The 20,067-nt window shown below is 32.8% G+C and overlaps 1 protein-coding gene across 1 annotated transcript in view; it reads right to left on the reverse strand.

Annotated features, from left to right (window-relative positions):
- Nucleotides 1-20,067, reverse strand: part of LOC147067189 (uncharacterized) — a 99,551-nt gene that overhangs the window by 9,528 nt on the left and 69,956 nt on the right. Inside the window, exon 14 of the mRNA XM_085954896.1 lies at nt 13,197-13,359. Coding sequence (XP_085811022.1) covers nt 13,197-13,359 — 163 coding nt within the window. The remainder of the gene's footprint in view (nt 1-13,196; nt 13,360-20,067) is intronic.

Raw genomic sequence — 20,067 nt, forward strand, 5'->3', positions numbered from 1 at the left:
AAAATCTAAAACAAAACTCGTAAATATAACACTTTTTTATATGCAAATTGTATGTGAAATATAAATAAAAACACTTGGTCACTCAACAGAAATTAAATTTCAATATAAAAACATTGAAAACATTCCAATTATAACGCAAATCTGAATAAGAAAGCATTCCGAATTAGCATCCCGACTAAATGATATTCCGGCGTCAACTGACGCATCACTATCGAATCATAACAACTGCCTATTGTACAAGATATCCTAGTGTGCAGGGGAATTTTGAGCTAACCCTGATTTGGCCTCTCGGGAAATTCCCTTATTCTCGCGATGTATGCGCCGTACAAATGTTTTTTGCTTGCAAGGTCTGATCAGAAATGTAGTTACACGTTTTAAAATTAAATAAATAAATATTTGATTCATACAAGCGCGTAGAACGGCTCGACGTATATCGTACGGCATGGGCGCCTGAATCGCCGCCGTGCATGACGTATTCGTTACGTTACGGGCAGCTATGAGGTTAAAAGCCAGAAGAAAAATTATAAAAAGAAAGATGTCCAACCAGTCTAAGTTGGTGCAGAAATTACATGCCAACCGCGAGAAATTACAAGAACTTAAATAATGCATCGTTGGCAATAGATGCCGATATAACCTTCAAATCAAAAGTCAGCATGGCAAATGACGTCTACGAATTTGATGTAACCATGGAAAATAACGTTTGCGAATCTTCGTCGTTTTATGAACATTTCTACGAATCCCGTGTTGCAAACGTATTCCAAATCGAGTAAGCCAGGAGCGTCCATGGTACAGAAACCAGTGTTGTATGAAGAGGATTTAGATATTACGATGACTGATGACAACGACGATTTGCCACCGTTGATCTTCGAGCGAACCAACAAAGTCATTCAGAAATACACACCTTCCGGAAGACGCATTGTTGACATTGCATATTTTATCCAACAGATTAAAGAAATCTCATTGCATCCCCCCCCCCGGCTCCGATCGGTGACATTATATTTAACTGCCGTATTGACATGTTTATCTATTTTAAAAATATTATGAATCATGAGTATTATGAAGTCATCGATCGGACAAATGCTTATTTTGAGGACCTTCCGAAAACTTATTTTTCTGACGGTTTAAAAAAAATTGAGAAACATCTAACCAAGTGTATTGAGCTCCAAGGAGATTATGTTGAGAAATAAAAAAAAAATACAAAAATAAAAACTGTTTTAATGCTTTTTTCTAAGGAATTATTGACCCACCCTCGTATATAAAGCAATAAGTAATAATATTGATAGTTTACACCAATAAAAAAAAAAAAATAATGATCAATATTTATTTAGAAATGAACGGATAAAACTATGTTTGAACTACAAAACAAGTGTGACAACATTTTTTTTATTTAAAATTGATATATCAAATTTTATAATATAATCTATTCTTATCTAGTACAGAAAAAAAAATAAACATATTATTTCTCTATGAAATAAAATTTTTATAAAGTAATCAAAAAAAATCGTAGTGTCAAGGTATTCAAGAATATTATTCAATTCTCGAAATCGCAAGAGAATTCGATACAGTATCGAGGACTAACTGATATGGGAATGAAGTAATTTCAAAAAATAAGTTTCAAAGCACTAAATCATTTATAATAATATTAATTCATATATTTTTTCACCATCCTACCAAAAGTACAGTGGGCATCCATTGTTTGTTTGGTCAGTTCATAAAACTTACAAAATTCATTTTGTAATGTGATATATGAATCATAAAACAACTAAAAGAAATATCAGAATTTAAAATGTGTCATAAAAATAATGTTTTATTATTTTTATGACCCTCTTTGGTCTCAAGTTCCACAGCAGAGCAATTATGACTTGTGAGTTATTAGGGTGTGACATAATTATAAACAAGTGCTGACACTAAAATAAATGTTAGTCACACCCAACACAAAGTGAATATAGTACTTTGTCTACACCAGATGAAATATGATGGGAAAAAATTAGGAATAAATCGTGAATTTGGTGCCAAACTTTCGGCCGATGGGTCGGCCCAGATAGCCCAGGAGTTTTCGCATAGGTATGGTGGGCCGAAATATCGGTCGAATGGGAGTAAAAGGGTTAAACGCTGTGATATAAAATCCTTATTTCATAATTACAAAACTCATTTTCAAATAGACACATACTGACTGAGTGAGCAGCCTCGGGCATTCGCTTTGCGAAAATCGGTGCGCGAGGTAGCTCGCGAGCCAGCTTGCAATGAAATGAACGCTACCCGAGGCAACCGCGCGCAGCCCCTTTGAGCATCAATAAACTGACAATGATTGGATCGGTCACGACAACGCTCGGGCGAGTCGCGTACTGACTGACTGGGTATTTGCTTCGCGAGGCTTTTACATATATTAATCTATGGCAAGACTGCCTGACGAGCACACGAGGCTGCTCGCTCAGTCAGTACGCGGCTAATAAATTTTTATTTAATTCGTCTGATTACTGATATTAACTGTTATAATTGTGTTTGTTTACATTGACGAATCATAAATTTTGTAAAATGGCATGTAAACAAATGATTTTGTGTAAAAACTCTTTGAACTCAATCCTTAGTTTCAGTTAAGTTTTGGATGGAATTGAATTTTTACTTTTTGCAGATGATTTAAAATGATATGCACCGATTCGCAATGAATTGGACTGTTGCATATTGCAGCGAAATCCCAGTTCACTTCAATATTGTCATTGGTTCACTTGACAGTTAAAAAATAATAAATTAGAATTTAATACTGAAAAATGTTTCTATATTACTTTTTCTAGGTCAAGAACAATATAATTATATAATGTCAAAAAGTATATTAAAGTGTCAATCTGAGGCGAAAGATAATTTTAGATTCTTCATTATCTTCTCATTCGCATAGGACTTCTGCAGCTCTACGTGCGAGTAAGCTTCTAGGATTCATTATGCGACAATCCAAACCATTCAAGAACCCAATGTCTTACATACACTCTATGTCTCATTAGTGCGTAGCATTCTTGAATATGGGTCGATTATCTGGAGTCCTTATGGGGTTTCTTATAAGCTTATTTTAGAACGCGTCCAGAAGAAATTTCTTCGATGTCTTTATTTTAAGACATATAACTATTTTCCATTCGACGATTCGTCAAATGATTATTTTCCGAATGCCTTTATACAAGGCATGCTTACTTTTCACTCTCTTAAATCTTATAGCAGCAAGATAGGTGCTGTTAAAATATAGGACTTATTGCAACAATAAAAACCAACTTATTGTAATGGTTACAATAAGTGCAAATATTTTGATACAAGCCTACCCTAAGTTTGATAATATTTATCACTTTAGTGGTCTATAAGTACTGATAGTAAGTATAGATATTGTAGATAAGACTTGTTCGATCATCGCCTACTTGATTTGCAATCATCGCATAAGTCAGATTGCCAAAATACTGTTTTTATAGCACAATCGCTACTATAGTAAGATATTATGTTATTGTATTCTGTACAACCAATGCCTAATGTAACATGAGAAAAAAATCCTGCAAGACTTGAAGAGCTCCAAGAATACACATTCGAGTGGATATGTCATATGAGGCGTCTATTTCCAATACCCGCCAAATCCACACGCAAGCAATTTTGGCAAATGGACATTTTCTGTATAAGGAAATTACATGCTTAAATTTAACAAATAAAAATGCACGTATGTTAAGAAGTATGAATCTTTAGGATTAAACAATAAATTGCCGAAATATTTTCGTTTTATAGTATAAAAAATGCAAAACCCGTTTGGAGGTAGCGGAGTTTGATTGTTATCACAGGATTTGGCGGAGTTAGTAAGTAATCACTGTTGGATTTGGCGTCGTTCGATGGTAATAAATTAACATTTGTTTCAGCATGATACAGAGTTACCAGCAATAATTATGTAAGTGCAAGTTTAGTTTTAAATATTTTTATTGAATAAAATTGATTCCATAATAAAAATAATGACATAAAATAATAAAAACTATAGAGTAGAGCTATAGCTACAGGGGTTCTCAACTGGAAAACAAGGAAATTGTTACCGCCTTTTTGAAAATGTATACAAAATAACAGTTAATTCGAAAAAAACAGGTTTTCACAAAAATAAAAAAAAGAATATTATACTAATTAGATTCCTTATCATTTTTCATTGCGCACACGAATGTGTCCGCTGCCGCACTTGCGCGCGCGATCAATCGAGAGAAATCTCTGCTATAGACAATACTAGCATGCAGGTAGAATATTTAGTAGGTATATAATATTAATTTATAGGTGCATATTATTTAAAAATCGTCCATTATTTAAAAAAAATGCAAAATTAAGTAGGTACTTAGTAGGTAATTTTCAAACAGATATGTAGTTAGGTACATTAATTATACGCCATTCTACTTGAAACTTTAAGCTACTTGATGTTTACATATTTACAGGTTTATTGTTTAAAACATTTTATCTGCATAGGTTCCACAAATGGAAGGTATTTGTCTAAAGTAAAAATTTGTGTAGGTATATTCTTAAATTACGTAATTACTTCGATATGCCGTCACCAATAATAAAAAATACCTAGGTACCTGCATATTACGTTTTGTAGGTATTCGATTAAATTTTAAATAAAAAAGAATTTGAAGTAAAGATACCTACAATTAAAAATACTGTTTGACTGTGTTACACATTAAAATGATCAACAAAACATAATAAAAATGTCAAGGAAGCAGGCAGTCGCAATAAACAATGGGTTTCTTTATCACCAACCAATTATTAGCAATCACTATTGCTGTCAACTTGACTCTACAGCAGCAGCAGAATATTCGCGCCGTAAACGTGTATTGTTTCACTTTTAAAGCTTACAAAAAAACGTAAACAATCACATAAAATAAAAAAAACCACAGCATTTTAACAATATAACATAAGTAAAAAAAATCACACAAAATAATTGTCGCGTGTTCTAAAAATGTTTATGTTCACATCACTTTCAATCATACATTTTATTACTCTATTGGAAAAAAAAAACTTTGTTTTGATTCACATTTACAAGGTGTTATTAATACGTTCGTTATAGTCAAAATTATTCTTATAGGAATTTGTTATACCTATTCAAATTTGAAATACTTTTTATGGCAAACATGCTTCACGAGCATTAGCATCTAGAATATTTATACATAAGAATAATTCTAGATAAGACAGTGTTTGCATGTTATTTTATTATGTCCTTTGTAATTTACAATCTATTTTTTTTAAATTAAAAGCTACTTAAATATAATTTACATGAAGTACCTACATAATAATTGACCAAAAAATAGGCATTGTCCACAATTAAATTATTATGTAGGTTATTATTTGAAGATGAATAGTGTGTAAATAACATTTTTCACTGGCTTGTGGATTTGCTACAAGTAAAATTTATATTAAAATTTTTTTTTTTAAATTGACCTAATAATTATTAGTAGGTACGTACACACTCAAGAAACTCAAGATATGTGTAAAAATCTTGTTCAAATATAATTCAGTATAAAAAGGACCTCGGCTTCGTAACTATGTCAATTTAAATAGCAAAAATCACTAATCATCAGAGATTTTATTTCAAGAAATATTATTATTATTACTGATAATTTCTGCAGTGCAGAGAATTATTATTATTTTATGGACACCTGCGAGATGAAGCTGATCAGAAAACAGGGCTGTCAAAATAATATTAAGCATTCATATTTTTTAAATGTTAATTTCATCATGGTTTTTAATCAAACCTGTGCAAGTACGTACTGATAACTTGGGTGGATTTTGTAGCAAACATACTATTGATATATATACGGGTATATTATTATAATAACCCAATTCAAATTGAACATAGGTTGATACTCAAATACTATTATAGTATGTTTATGAATTCGAGAAAATAATACGATGGTATAATTAATCCATATCAATTATTTGAAAACATTACATTCGCACTTTGCACAAAATTACAAACACATTCGAAGTTTGCCGCACACGTACAGACCACGTGATATTTGTTTACGCAAAATCGTCGCTTTTCAAAATGGCAAATTTGAATAACCAGATTTTACTGCGATGAATCAGTATGTTCCTTTTTGTCTTTTTTTATTCGTAGGTTTGTTTACTATGTACACCGAGAAATTTCCATTTATAAACTCGGAAACGATTTTTACAGAAGAGTTTTGGAATATAATGCAACCAAAACTGGAAAAAATTCTATCATGGGTGTTGACTTCCTGAATTAGCTAACCCCAGGATGTGGATATTAAGCCATTTCCACACTGGCAACAAGTTGCTGGCAACCTCATTAAATTTTACGATACTTACCATAATTGCTTAAGAAATTTTACAATAATTATCGTAAAATCTAACGAGGTTGCCAGCAAATTAACTTGTTGCCAGTGTGGACCCGGCATTAGATGCACAAAACTTAAATAATATATATTATAAATAAAAATTTAAAATTATAAATATATATTATGATTTATGTCTTATGAAATAAATGTGAAATATGAGTCGGATCAGTCACAGAGCAAATTTATTAACACAAACAACTTTGACACGACCTTTTTATATTAACTAGTAGACCAGATATTATGGACCACATGTTAAAAAATCATATTTTCAATTCTCAAGGCCAATTCTGTAGAAGTCCTCTTAATTTGTTTGTTTATGTCATTTGCATTGAATTATTCTCGGGGGCCAAATGACTGATACAATGTTAACCCATCAATAAACGTTTTTTATTCACTAGTCTTCACTAGGTCTTTCGATAATTAAGTACTTATAATTCATTTTACAAAGAGATGTTGCATTCTTGAAAACTGCCATGTATATATAATCATAATATTATAAATTAATAATTTAACACAAAACAATATTTCAACACAATTTGTTAAACACCCAGTCGTTCTGAAAAATTAGAGGGAAATATTAAGAACTTCATTTACCTTTCATTGCATTGTATTTCTTTTTTCCATAAAAATCATTACTGGATATGCTTCCATCCTTTATTTAGAGAACTTTTTTGTACATTTTTCAATAATTCCGACATTATAACTTGGTAAAAACACAGACGAAATGGACACGATATTCACTGTTTGAGAGCTAGACCGCCATCTTGCATTACCGCGCAATGCATAGCATTCATTGGCTGATGAAGGATTTGGCGGATATGGGAACGATTTGCCGTCTGGAGATGGCGGATATAGGAAATAACTTGAAACTTTAGAGTCATTTTTCCTAGGGATATAACGTATTTAGGAACAAAATAAATACACAGGCCGCACTGATTCTTATTCATAGACACGAAACAACCAAAACATGATTTTTTCGTGATTATGGATTTAGCGGGTATTGGAAATAGACGCCTCATATGTCATAAGCTTTAGAAATATTTTATCTAAAGAAGAGACTGATCAGTGATGCCAACCGTACTATAATTATAATACAATATTAAAATTTTTTTTCATGAAAAATGTAAAATACTATAATTTTACGCCAAATATACCAAAATACTATAATTTTAAAGGATTCAAGACGAAAAATGTTCCTGTACTATATATTTTTTACGCCTTTGTACTATAATCAGCATAGAAAAATATGGCAACACTGAGACTGATGTTTTGTCAAACTGTCTTCTATCGAAGGTTGGTTACCAACTTGCAGTACACGTCCCTATCCTAAGTCAGTCATATCAGATCCCTGATGCCATGGACACCGAGAGGCAGGCGGCTCTCATGTCAAAACTCGCCTTGTTTGACGCGACCGAGTTCCGAGCCGCGCAAAACACTGTTGCACGTGACGGACGCGCATGCCTATTAGCGTCACTAGCGACTCGAAACGTCAAAATAATAAGTACGCTGCCCAGCGCCATTACGCAAATATGTCATCGGACGCTGAAACAGCGATTAATATGTATTGGTACCGCAGAATTTTAAGCAGAAGGCGAAAATATTGGATTCATCCGTCAATTATTAGGCATAATATCCATGCACAGTGGATCATTTATTGCAGCAAAACTCAAAAAGCACCCAGTGACCGGCGTGCGCGCACTGACGTCTAGATTTAAAAATGGCCGCATCGAGAGCTTTGCGCAGGAGCGGTCTGGCATTTTCTCGGTGCTCGCGACATCCAACATGTTAAAAGAGTCGATAGTCGACCTGTCGCATTCGGCCAATCTGAGAAGCTCCATTTGACAGCATGTGTTATGACGATAACGATGACGTCACATCGATGATTTCGACATGCGGCGCATGAGGCGAATTCTGATGTGCGAGCCGAGTAATAGATGTTGTATAGCCAACAAAATGTCATTCTACCTATGCTTATGATGCCCTCTACCATTCCTGGGAGTAAATCATACATCTCACTGTGGAGAATATGGGAAAGATTGATGAAGGGTGCAAAATCATCAATCGCATAATAGACTATGTACAAGACTGTTATACGTAGGTAGACAATAGTCAATGGAAGATGTAAATACATGGATCACATTGCGAACTGCATTTCTTCGTCTCCCCAATCCAGGGGTGGCTATTGAAGGTAGCAGATTCCAAAGTCGCCAATCTTGAATACCGACGCAGCATTGGCTTAGACAACATACCTCTGGCTCTAAGCCGATTCTGACATCAAAACTCGTCTCGCGTACGTGTCGAATACGTCGTAGGTAGGTGTGTGTGGTCTCCACAAGCAACACTGGACCGCCATTCTCGTGAAGGTTTGATTTATGGCTGTGCGGCACACGAGACGACTGAGAGCCGACTAATATTCACCTATACTTTTATTTTGTTAACTGTCAATTCATGGTGGAACTGCATTGTATTGTTGTTTTTATTTAATAAAACACAATTTATATGTAAAAGTGGAATAAGTACTGGATAAAAATTGCGTTTCACCGTTTTGAAATTCACCTACACTACAAAAACAGCAATGAAATCTCAAGAAAGTTATCCAAAAGTGCGGACAGTGACTGAAGAAGCTAATTTTATTTGTCATTCACAAGGATTTGACTTGTTCGATCATCACACTGATTTGCAATCATCGCATAAGTGAGATTGCCAAAATACTGTTTATATAGCACTATTGTAGTAAGAAGTAAGATACTATGTTATTGTATTCTGTATGAAGAACTGAATAGATTAATAATTATTGGCATAATATAAATACATTATGCATAATTATAGACAAAAATATTACTGAGTGCGATAGTCAGAAATAATGGCAAATCACGGAAATTGTAATGAGGTGAATTAATCTATACATTTCATTACCTACTTATATAAAAAAAATGGTCTATAAAAATATGAGCAATTATGAATGTATTCCTGACATAAATTGTTTTATAATAAATAAAAAAAATCATTGTACATCCAAGTTTTTTTTATTTCAACCCTTTCTATCATGTCATGGTGAGCAGGTATATGAGGCGTCTAATTCCAAAAAGCGATAAGTCCACATTTGGTCAAAATAGAGAAAAAAATACGCACGTATTCTTTGTATAATTTTACACAATATGTATTGATCTATGAATTCCAAAACGCGACATAACCCTGTGAAAAAAAATATTTTAAGTCTCGATTTATTACAAAAAGCGCCAACTCTGTGTTTCATATTATTTAAAGCTTGGTTGATTTCGTGCGTGTTTAAGTCAACCAATAAGGGAACGTTCAATATTGAAAAGGGCGTCTCCCATGCTGTAGCATCTGGTTAACTCATGACAGTGCCACGGAAATATGTACCTTATACGGAGTAAATTAAAAAGTGAGATACAAATAGTCCCACGTCCAATTTTATTTTGCCTATATTTATTGCATTTAAGAGTTTATCAGCCGAAACAAATTGCCATTTGGTGCTAATTTCGACATAGAATGCAACGGAAAAAATAATCTCATGTTAAAACAAATAATTGAAGCTTGAAACATAAAAAGGTGGAAAGAATATCATTAATTTATTAAACTCGAAATTGAAAGTTCTTACATGTTAGTTAATATTAATTACAATCACAATTCACTCTAGTTTAATTTATAGTTTTCTGTCTGAGATTACAGTTTGAACAATGTTTTCTATTTTTTTTTTCGATTGCGATTTTTGTGAATCTTTTCTTTCCGCCTGCCCTTATATATATATATATAATATATATATATATAATATATATATTTTTAATAGTAAGTAATACAATAAGTTCATGTTGGTAATTCAGTGTAGTGAAATATTTCAAGTCATGTTGTAAAATTATTAGGAATGTATATTGTCATGCTGCAGACAAATGTGGTAAACTGGGGTGACCATTACGCGGTGAAAAGGTTAATTATATATCTAATAAGGGGATTTTAGAAGGTGAATCTTTAAATTTTAACGGGTCAATGTACTATAACAACTTGGCAACGTCTGAATTTCTTATTGTTCATGTTTCTCCGTCACAGTGAGATCAATTAATTCTTTTACTTTAATTCACATATTTTCGACAGTCAAAACGATTTCTTTATTGGTATCATGAGCAAATGCAATATTTAATGACATCAAGTTTTTATACTTTAAATAAAGTTGTTGGTTATCAAAGGGGAGAAAGCATAGAATTTTTGTCAAATTGAAGCATCAAATATTTATTATTTATTAATTCAACGGGAAAAACAAAAATTATTTTTTATTTCAAAGAGAAAGTGACTAAACAGCTAAAAATAAGGGTTCAACTGTATGTAATTTTTTATTGTTCCATGTAGTTTTTCAAACAAAATTATCAATTTAATGTTATCTAATAATTTTCTCGAGATCCTCATACGGTTTTGTCAATTAATGGTACTTACTTTTTTATTTCGATTTAAAAACATTGATTTTAATGAAAAATAAAAATGAATTTTATTCAGTTACTGATGAATAATTGCATCGGGCAGATATGATATCTTATTTAAAATAATTTTCTTTTTATTTCTGTATACTTTACCTAATATTTTAATTGCATTTTAATATTAAATGAAGATGTTTTATTAACTAATATTAAGTAAGCGCTATCTGTAAACAATCCACATATTGTTACCGATTTTTTGGCATTGTATCTATATTGTATGTATATTCTTCTTAAAATTGAAAATTATTCAATATTTTTAGTCGCCAATTTTTTTCTGTGCCTGAACTCTTTTGCCATGTTTGAATTGATTTTTTTTCTTTCTTACTATTTGGACACTCCTTTGGTGTATCAGAGTATCAGAGAAAGTTGGTAAGTTCATGAAAACATTGAGAGCATTCAAGATTTTTTGGATTTTATCAGGTGATGGTAATCAATCACTACCACATTCACATGATTTAAGGCGTACATACACTATTAATTATTCAACATTTCTACAACTCTATTTGACTGTTCAGTTTATTTTCGAATTGGTTTAGATGTCTCAATACCTAATTGCAATATCCATTGATACCGAGAAGAATGGGTGGAGAACTCACATGTATGCTGGCAGCATTCTTCACGAGTATCACCTTGATTGAGGGTTGTGTGGACATCAGGACATATAATTCAAGATAAAACACGTCTTTGATTTGACAATTTCCCTGCGCAGGGACGTTTAATTACATTAACTTTTCAGACATTGGTTGGATTACATCATTAATTACACTTGCACAGGAGTCTTAGATTTAGCTATCGCACAGTCACTATGTGGGAGCACGTGTTTGAACACATTGGCCAAACTGGCGCGAAAACGTTTTATCGAGGATGCGGCGCGTGGTTTTGAGGTGGTTATAGGGATTATTATTAACACAATAACGGGGAAAGAGATTCACTAATTTATCATATTGGGGCAAGCGTGGCTTTGCACTTCGCGTTGAGGTGGGCCGACCGGGCCACGCTGAGCGCGTGGTCCTAGACACCTACCACTCTCCCGGGAGAATTTGTACTGCCTGCAATTATCTCCGACGGATCTATGGGTGATGAGACAGGAGGGAGGGGCAAAGGGATGAAACAAAATTACGGTAAATTTTTGTTTGTCTCTCGGCAAGTTACCATTTCCTAGTAGCTGGGCTTAGGTACTCGCCCTTTTTGCCGCTGTTGAAATGTGCCGTGATGATGTTATTTCGTAAATCAGGGGTGGTGAACCCTAATTAGAAGGCGTTTGATTAGGTTGCGGATTTGTGATTTGAAACTGCGGGCCAGGGGTTTTTTCGTCTGGTGACACCATCTCACTGCAATTAATTTTAGAAAATAATACTGCCGAAAAATATTTGGCGTCAGAAATTACTTTCCTTGATTAACTTTGTGTTTAATAGTAGCAAAATGCAAACATATATCAAGATGACCATCTGCCAAATGTGTTTGATGTTTAATGAATTTAACAAGTTTCACGTGAGGAAATGAACATTAACCAAATTACGTACATCCAATATACAATACAATTCAAAGACATATTATGTCCTTTAAATATGGATATTTTGTTACGATAAGACAAAAGAAACTTGTTCAATTGCCTGGAATTGTGGACCCACTTTGTATCTAGGTATCGTTTCATAAACTACAAGTAACTAGTCCAGATAACCATAACACTGTAGTTACTTGCTTGACAAAACTTTTTTCTTTGACTGACTATCTACGATAACAATAACTTGTATTGGGTACCTAACTAATGTGCTCCCACCAGCTAACAGTAGGATCACCAAATATTATTACTGCCAATTTGTCAGGTAGTGAATTTACAAAACCTCAAATCCATGTTTTGCTATAATAAGTTTTGATAAGAGTGAATTGAGATATAGTGTTTTGACACATATTCGAGGGTTACGGAAGTTATATTTCCCTATTCAGAACTCAGATCAGGCATATATTGACTTGGGTCTCTTTGACTTGTGGGTGACGATTAGAGTCAAATGATTATCAATATAAGATAATAATATGGTAAACAATTATATTTTTGCAACTTTAATTTTAAATTTAGTTAAGCTTATGATGGCAGAACAATTTTTAGGTAATCAGATTTTACCGGACGTATGCCACAAGCGTGTTTACGCGCTCTACAACATATATATGTAATTGTATTTTATATCATCTCCAATATTTTTAATTATGATGTAATGAAGAATGAGTACATGCCTTTATGTATACTTGCAACTCATTTTGTGACAAGGTTGGTTCATTTTTGCAGCAAAATGAGTGTGAAATTCATTTGTTTTTTTATTTTTATTGTTAATCATAAACACACCGGAAGATTTACCATCAATAGATGTTTTGCTGGAAGGACTCGTTTGTTTAGCATCGGCTCCCATCCACTGCGTGAGTTTCCCTTCGTAGTTGTTGTAGCCACATCTGACTAGTAGAAGAACTTCTCCAGCTGACTCATCCACCGATGCCACGCTGCAGGTGTACGTCTTCCCAACCTAACAATAACAAATTTGACATACTATTATAAAGGATCATATGAGAACATAGTTATCTAATCATAGACTTCGTAAAAAATAAAGAAAAAACAAGGTTATCGATCATTTTTAATCATTGTTGTATAATTTCATAATATATTCAACTACAGTAAGTCCTTGACTTACGCGAATTCGTACTTACGCGATTTAAAAAAATAATATATGCTTTTTTTGCTGCAGTTTGTCCTTTTCTAACGCATGTTACAGTTCTCAATGCTTAACACAAGTAGACAGTTAAGTCTGTCCTGATTCATGGTAAGTATTTCTTAAAGACTTTTAAAACTTAAGACTTAAATTCTTTTAATGGTTGAAAAAGAATTTTCACTTTACACAGATGTCATCGGACCATCCTTTTTTATTCTGACTCTCTTCGAAGGAATTCTTATTATTATTGATAAAGTCTACGTTTACCCACATCATTTTAAAACACATACACTATAATTATATGTATTATTAGGAATCTTTTATTCAAAATTTATTTTTATGTACAAAATTATCAAAATAACGTGACAAAACACCCAAAAAACGCCGACTATAGATCGCAACGACAGAAACATACTGAATTGTATTGTAAGTAAATAAAATATTAAAAAAAAAAATGTATAACTATCGATTGTTTTGAATAAGTAGGTATGTATTTTTCGACTCTCGACAAGGCGTCAGTTCCTTCGTCTACAAAAAGCAATAAAACACCGCGCCAGCCACTCCGGCAAAATGCCTGCATTGTTAAAAATATGACATGTTATAATAATTCACTCACTTTGAGAAAGAACATGGTAACTAAGAAATTAATTTTTTATAAATTATATTCAAATATAGAACGATTTAAGGATCGTATCCATAATATTTATGGTGATAATCAATTTGTATTCAATATCAGCCTATTTTCAATGAATTTATAGATTAAATCTATTTTTTTATCAATCCTGCTAAATCTCAGTTACTACATTTTTCCGCGTATACTGTTTTTTTTTCTGTGTCGAATTTTGTGCTGCGTCCCAAAAGGCCAATAATATTTTGTGTATTTATGACTTGTTTATGGGTTTCACGTGTCGGGTTGAACTGTAATTATACAATTTAATATGAATGGCAAACCAAGATCGATATTAGGGCGCTCGTTTTCGATGACTGTTCAGTGGGTGCATGCTTTTGGTAATTTACATGGATTAAATTGCGATAAACGAGTGATGACTTTTGAATAACATTGTTGCACATTGAGAGATGTTTAGGAAAAAGGAGTGCAGCGCACATGCATGGTATTAGAGAAGCCGCCGCTGGTCATGATAAATTTATTTAAATAAAAACAACTACGCCAAATAGTGTAAGCAACATGTCCGGAAAAAATATTGCGTCATAGACATAAGCAAAACAGCTTTACCGCCACTATCTCGAAAACTAAAAGCACTAATGCAATTTTTTTATAATTTCCGTATAGGCAGTAACCAATTATTATTAACCACATTAACAGAATTCATTTTTGGAACTAATTTAGGAAATAATTAAGGTATGTAAAAAGGGGTTAGTTAACAGCTTAATGTCCGCATGTTTTTTTATTGAACTACACCTGGCGGCCGTGCGATTTTGCAAAAAATTCGCAAAAAACTGTCATTTCACTAAATTCACTATAACTTGTAAACCAATTGAGATATCTTAACCAAATTTGATTTGATGGCTTCCAGATACTTCGCCGCATAAATCAATGCCATTTGAGCAGTGGTTCTATATCTGTGGGTTGCATACTTATGTGTAGTGAAAAAAACTTAAATCTACTAAAAGGTCTTTTTTTTAAATATGTAAAATCTACTTTTTCACATTGTTTTCTTTGCTTTTATGTTCATATGTGTGAGAATTTAATTGGATGAACTCTTTAAATACAATTGTAGAATACAAATATTTTAGAAAATCATAAAAAAATATATTATGGATATTAACAAATTCCACCTATCATTTATGGGTTGATTGGTAAATACACAATTGCAACTTATGTTTACGTCATCGATAGACCTATACTGAATCTGAAGATGCCGAAAGGTGAAACCCAGATGGTTAGAACGATTTAAACCATGAAAAAGTACACTATTCTCAAGAATTTAGCTGTAAATAGATTATTTTACTTGAAACCATATTTGTTTTGATGAGGAAGTGGAAAAAAAAAGCTTTTCCTACCCATACTGTATCTTTTGTGAGTATTATCTGCCCTTATAGACCCACAATAATATCTAATAAAAATATAAGAACGACGATAAAATCATGCTACAAACATTATCGAACAAATATGATAATGTTATATCATATTATAAATACCCAATGTTTAAAAATCTCTGCTTCTCAAATCATCCCTGTTGCAGATCGACCCCATCCCCATGTAAGTTTGTTTCCTTTTTTTTTCAGTCATTCTGAGAAATCATAGGTTCATATTACTCTTATTAGTAGGTATTAAAGAAATCTGGGTAGTGTCTTATAAGTTTTTATACAATCTATACAAGTAAATTGTATTCAGTCTCTTCTGAACTATCTATCGGTCAAAACGTCGTGAAAATTGCTCTTCTATTGCTAATCTTTTATGATTATAATTTTCATATATAAATTTTATTTTTAATCACCTCAAAATGGACAGAGGAGTTGAAACATATTTAGAAAATTTTGAGGATGCATTGTCGGAGGTTCCCAGTGATTGTGAACGAGATGACGCGGACGATAGTGATACTGATTCAAGTGTATGTACAGTTAGACCGCGCGCAATGAATTTACTTTCATCCAGTGAAAGTGAGAGTGATAATGACAATATCTCGGCAGATTGGAGTGAGTTTGACCCACCGAGGGATAATCAAGCCTTTGAAGGTGTCTCAGGGGTGCAAATTTTTCCTAACAATGTTGAAAGCATTGAAGAAGTGACCGAGTTATTTATTGGCGATGATTTGTTCGATACGATAATTTCGGAAACAAATTTATACCATCAACAAACATCCCACAAATATAAAAATGTAGATAAGACAGCAAAATGGCGTGATGTTACAGTGTGTGAACTAAAAAAGTGGTTTGGTTTAGTCATCATAATGGGTATAGTTCACAAGGGGTGTTTAAACGACTATTGGTCAACAGACCTCTAATTGAGACACCGATTTTTAGCAAAACTATGCCTAGGAATAGATTTAGGCAAATTTTAACTTTTCTGCATTTTGTCAATAATTTAACAATTGCAAACAGCACCGATAGACTGTCCAAGGTAAAACCAATCCTAGACTACTTTCTAGGCAAATTCAATAATGTTTATAAGCCTAAACAAAACCTGTCTTTGGATGAAGGAATGATTCCATGGTTAGGCCGACTTATTTTTCGGGTTTTCAATCCTATGAAAATAACTAAATATGGAATATTGAATAGAATGGTTTGCGAGTCAGACACCGGTTATATTTGTAATTTCAAATTATACACTGGAAATGCGGGAAGATTGGTTGAAACAGTGATGAGCCCCAGGCTAGAGCCCTGTCAGCCTCCCCTTGTGGGGCCATTCTGATGGTTATTAAATAGTATAATGACTTCATCGCGTAAAATGTCATACCGTAGTACCCAGGGAGCTATAAAAGACCACAGGGCCGCAGTACAACTGGGTACACTGGATTGACAAAGTCATTATGTTGCACGAATGGACGCTGCAGTGATTAATTAGGAACCGAGAAGAGTAATAGGAACTAGTGGAGACCTTAGTCAATCAGTAGAACGACCTTGGCTGATGTTGATGATACGAAAACCATCAATTCGTTTATCCTATTATTGTTCTGATTGAAAATTTCTCTCTGATTAGATAATCAATCAATTTCTTTTGAATTAATAAAAATGCATACAATATTTTCAGCAATAACCGCGAACAATGCATTTCAGAGATTGACTTTGCTTTCGAAAAATAGAGAATCTTGGAGGAACCTTCACTCAGCAATTGATACACACCACACCTATGTGTAATTGTATGAATAGTATTTTAACACAAAACGTTATTAGAAAACTTGACTGTGGGTATATATTTACTAGGATACTTACTTACTTTTCAATTATTATAAACATCGATTCTCAACAATCTCAACTTTTCAATCCCAACGTTGGGGTAACACATGTGTAATAAATGACATAATCCAGAACACAAGTTCAAGTATATTTTTAGAAATATTTTGACACATTTCTGTTTCTTTATTTGACATTTTCGAATGAAAATGATTTGTATACCTACTGTGTAGCCGTTGAAAAATACTGCGTAGATTTGAACTGATGCAATTGTACCTACGAATCTCAATAGATCGAGAGGGTTCGAAAGATCGATGTTTGTGAAATTAAAACAACATATTTTTGACAAAGTTATATAGGTGGAAGTAGGCGGATGGATTTCATAAAATTTTCAGTGCCATATGAAAAATATTTCTTGCGTTATTTACAGGTCAAGATTTTCGTATCTGACTGCTATACGGTCGCGCATTTCTTACATACTAGCTGTATTCTACTGGAATACGGTCGCGGCAATCGGGTTAACACACAGTAATACATAATGGGTTCCAATGATCCAAGTTTTTCCAAATCCAATATTGTGGGGATTGAAATGGCTACTGGGTCATTTTCATTAAATATTATTATTTTTTATGTCTATTACTTTCTCTGACAAGAAATTCTATTACCTTGAACGTTTCGACAACTGATGGTTTACAATAATAAATAAACCCATTGTTTTCTGTTGGCCAGCTACGTCTTTTGAAATGTTATATATATTTTTAGATATTGTAGTTCACAATTTATCTTTTTATTGTATGATTATTTTAAGGTTTATTAAGTCCTTCCAGCTGGATGATTGCTTAGTTCAGTCATTGTCATATGCCAGCCGGCCTTTGGCAATCAATAAATAACAATTTTCTTTGTCAATTTAATGGTTGCAAGTGCGAAAGTCAAGGAATAACCTGTATTTGATCGAATTGATTAAAAATCAAAGGTTGAAATTAGCATTATAGTAAAATTCTGTTAATACGAACACGGTTAATTCAAAATTCGCCGTAAATCGAAATTCAAAAAATTTATACCTAGTGAGATTTCCACTAATTTTGATGATGATGAATGAATCAATCAAAATAGTCAGCGCTGGTTCAACCGGTTAAGTGCCCAGAGCGTCTTTGGACGCCTTAATTACACCGATTCTTATGTTAATTACTATCAATTAACTAATTGCGGCATAGAAAGGATTAATAGAACTAAACTAAAAAAAAAAACTTTTCTTTGCTATACATTTTGTGGTTTTCAGTTCCATCGATTTCAAATTAATGGGGTTTTAAGTGTGCCTAAAATTATAACTAGCTCCAAAGCCGCAGCATCTGATTTCCACTATCAATTTCCCACATCCTCAAATAATAACAATGAGGTTTGACTGATGAGGAATGTACAGAACCATTGCTTATGTCTCAAGTTCCTGGAAGGTGACACAACAGTGCTGCGTGACTAAAACCCGCAGATGGTCAATGGTCTACTACTAAAACATTAACATTGCCGAAAGCCTATTGAACTTTCTAAATGGTTTCCACTTGGGTTGGGTATCCCCTTGCTTAACCCTTTGATTAGTATCGCCGCGTATGTGCGGCGACACCATTTCATTCGAAATTTTCTATGCCAAGTTAATAATTTCGATGTAATTATTATCTACAGACAACACAAATACATTTATCATCAATTTTTAGATGTTATTATAAAATAAATATTTGTTTCTAGTGAGAAAAAAATACGTAAATAAACGCAAATATTACAATTCCGTAAAATTCCTACATCCCCTTTTATTCTCTTTTGAAAAACATTTTGAATTCTACTATCAGAAACAGATGTTCTGTCGAAGATTCCAGGCCCAAATTGGAAACAACTATGTGTTCAAAATTTCATAAATTATTACGAAAATATTTTTTTATGCATAGCAATTTCAGTTTTCAGTTCTGTTTGGATCCCAAATATGTAGAAATTCATTTATACATATAATGTCTACAAATTATTATAAAAAATATTATTTTCAAAAGTTTCCAATACAGCTCTATTTTGTTTACATTTAGATAACCAGGTATCGTTGTTTCAGTCACTCAAGAGAGATTCGAATATTATGCCGATTTTAGGTAAACCTCACCCTCTGCACAACCCTTAGCAAAATATTTGGATATTATTTAGTTTTTTGCTTAAGTCAGATTGCATGCATTGAAATTGGATCGCGATAATAATTATTCAATATTATTTATTTTGTGATTTTGCCATTTTATATCTATTTTTTACTATTTTTATTACACAATATATCGTCACCGTTCAGGCAAAAGTCACCAACCCTAAAAACATAGTTTTGAGATATCGCAATTTGAAAGTTTGAAAATGCAGGGAAAATCAGATTTTAATGTTTTTAAGGTTTTATCTACATTACATTATTTTCTCATGTCTTCTTAATAATTTCTTTAAGGTACTTTTACTTTTTGATGCTAATTAAAACATCTGGAAGGTTTTAAAGGAGGCAAGGTAGCTCAAATTATGGTTTGGTGACTTTTGTTTGTTAATAATCTGAACAATGTTAGCCAAAAGAAGCATCAGTAAAACTCACCATCCATAGTATAGTGACTTTTGCTTGTATATTTATAACGAAGGATTTTTTTTTTATAGAGTCAATAATGT

Source organism: Rhyacophila brunnea, unplaced genomic scaffold (assembly GCF_057557595.1).
Source record: "Rhyacophila brunnea isolate RB1 unplaced genomic scaffold, BYU_Rbru_1.0 scaffold_4, whole genome shotgun sequence".
Taxonomy (NCBI): Eukaryota; Metazoa; Arthropoda; class Insecta; order Trichoptera; family Rhyacophilidae; genus Rhyacophila; species Rhyacophila brunnea.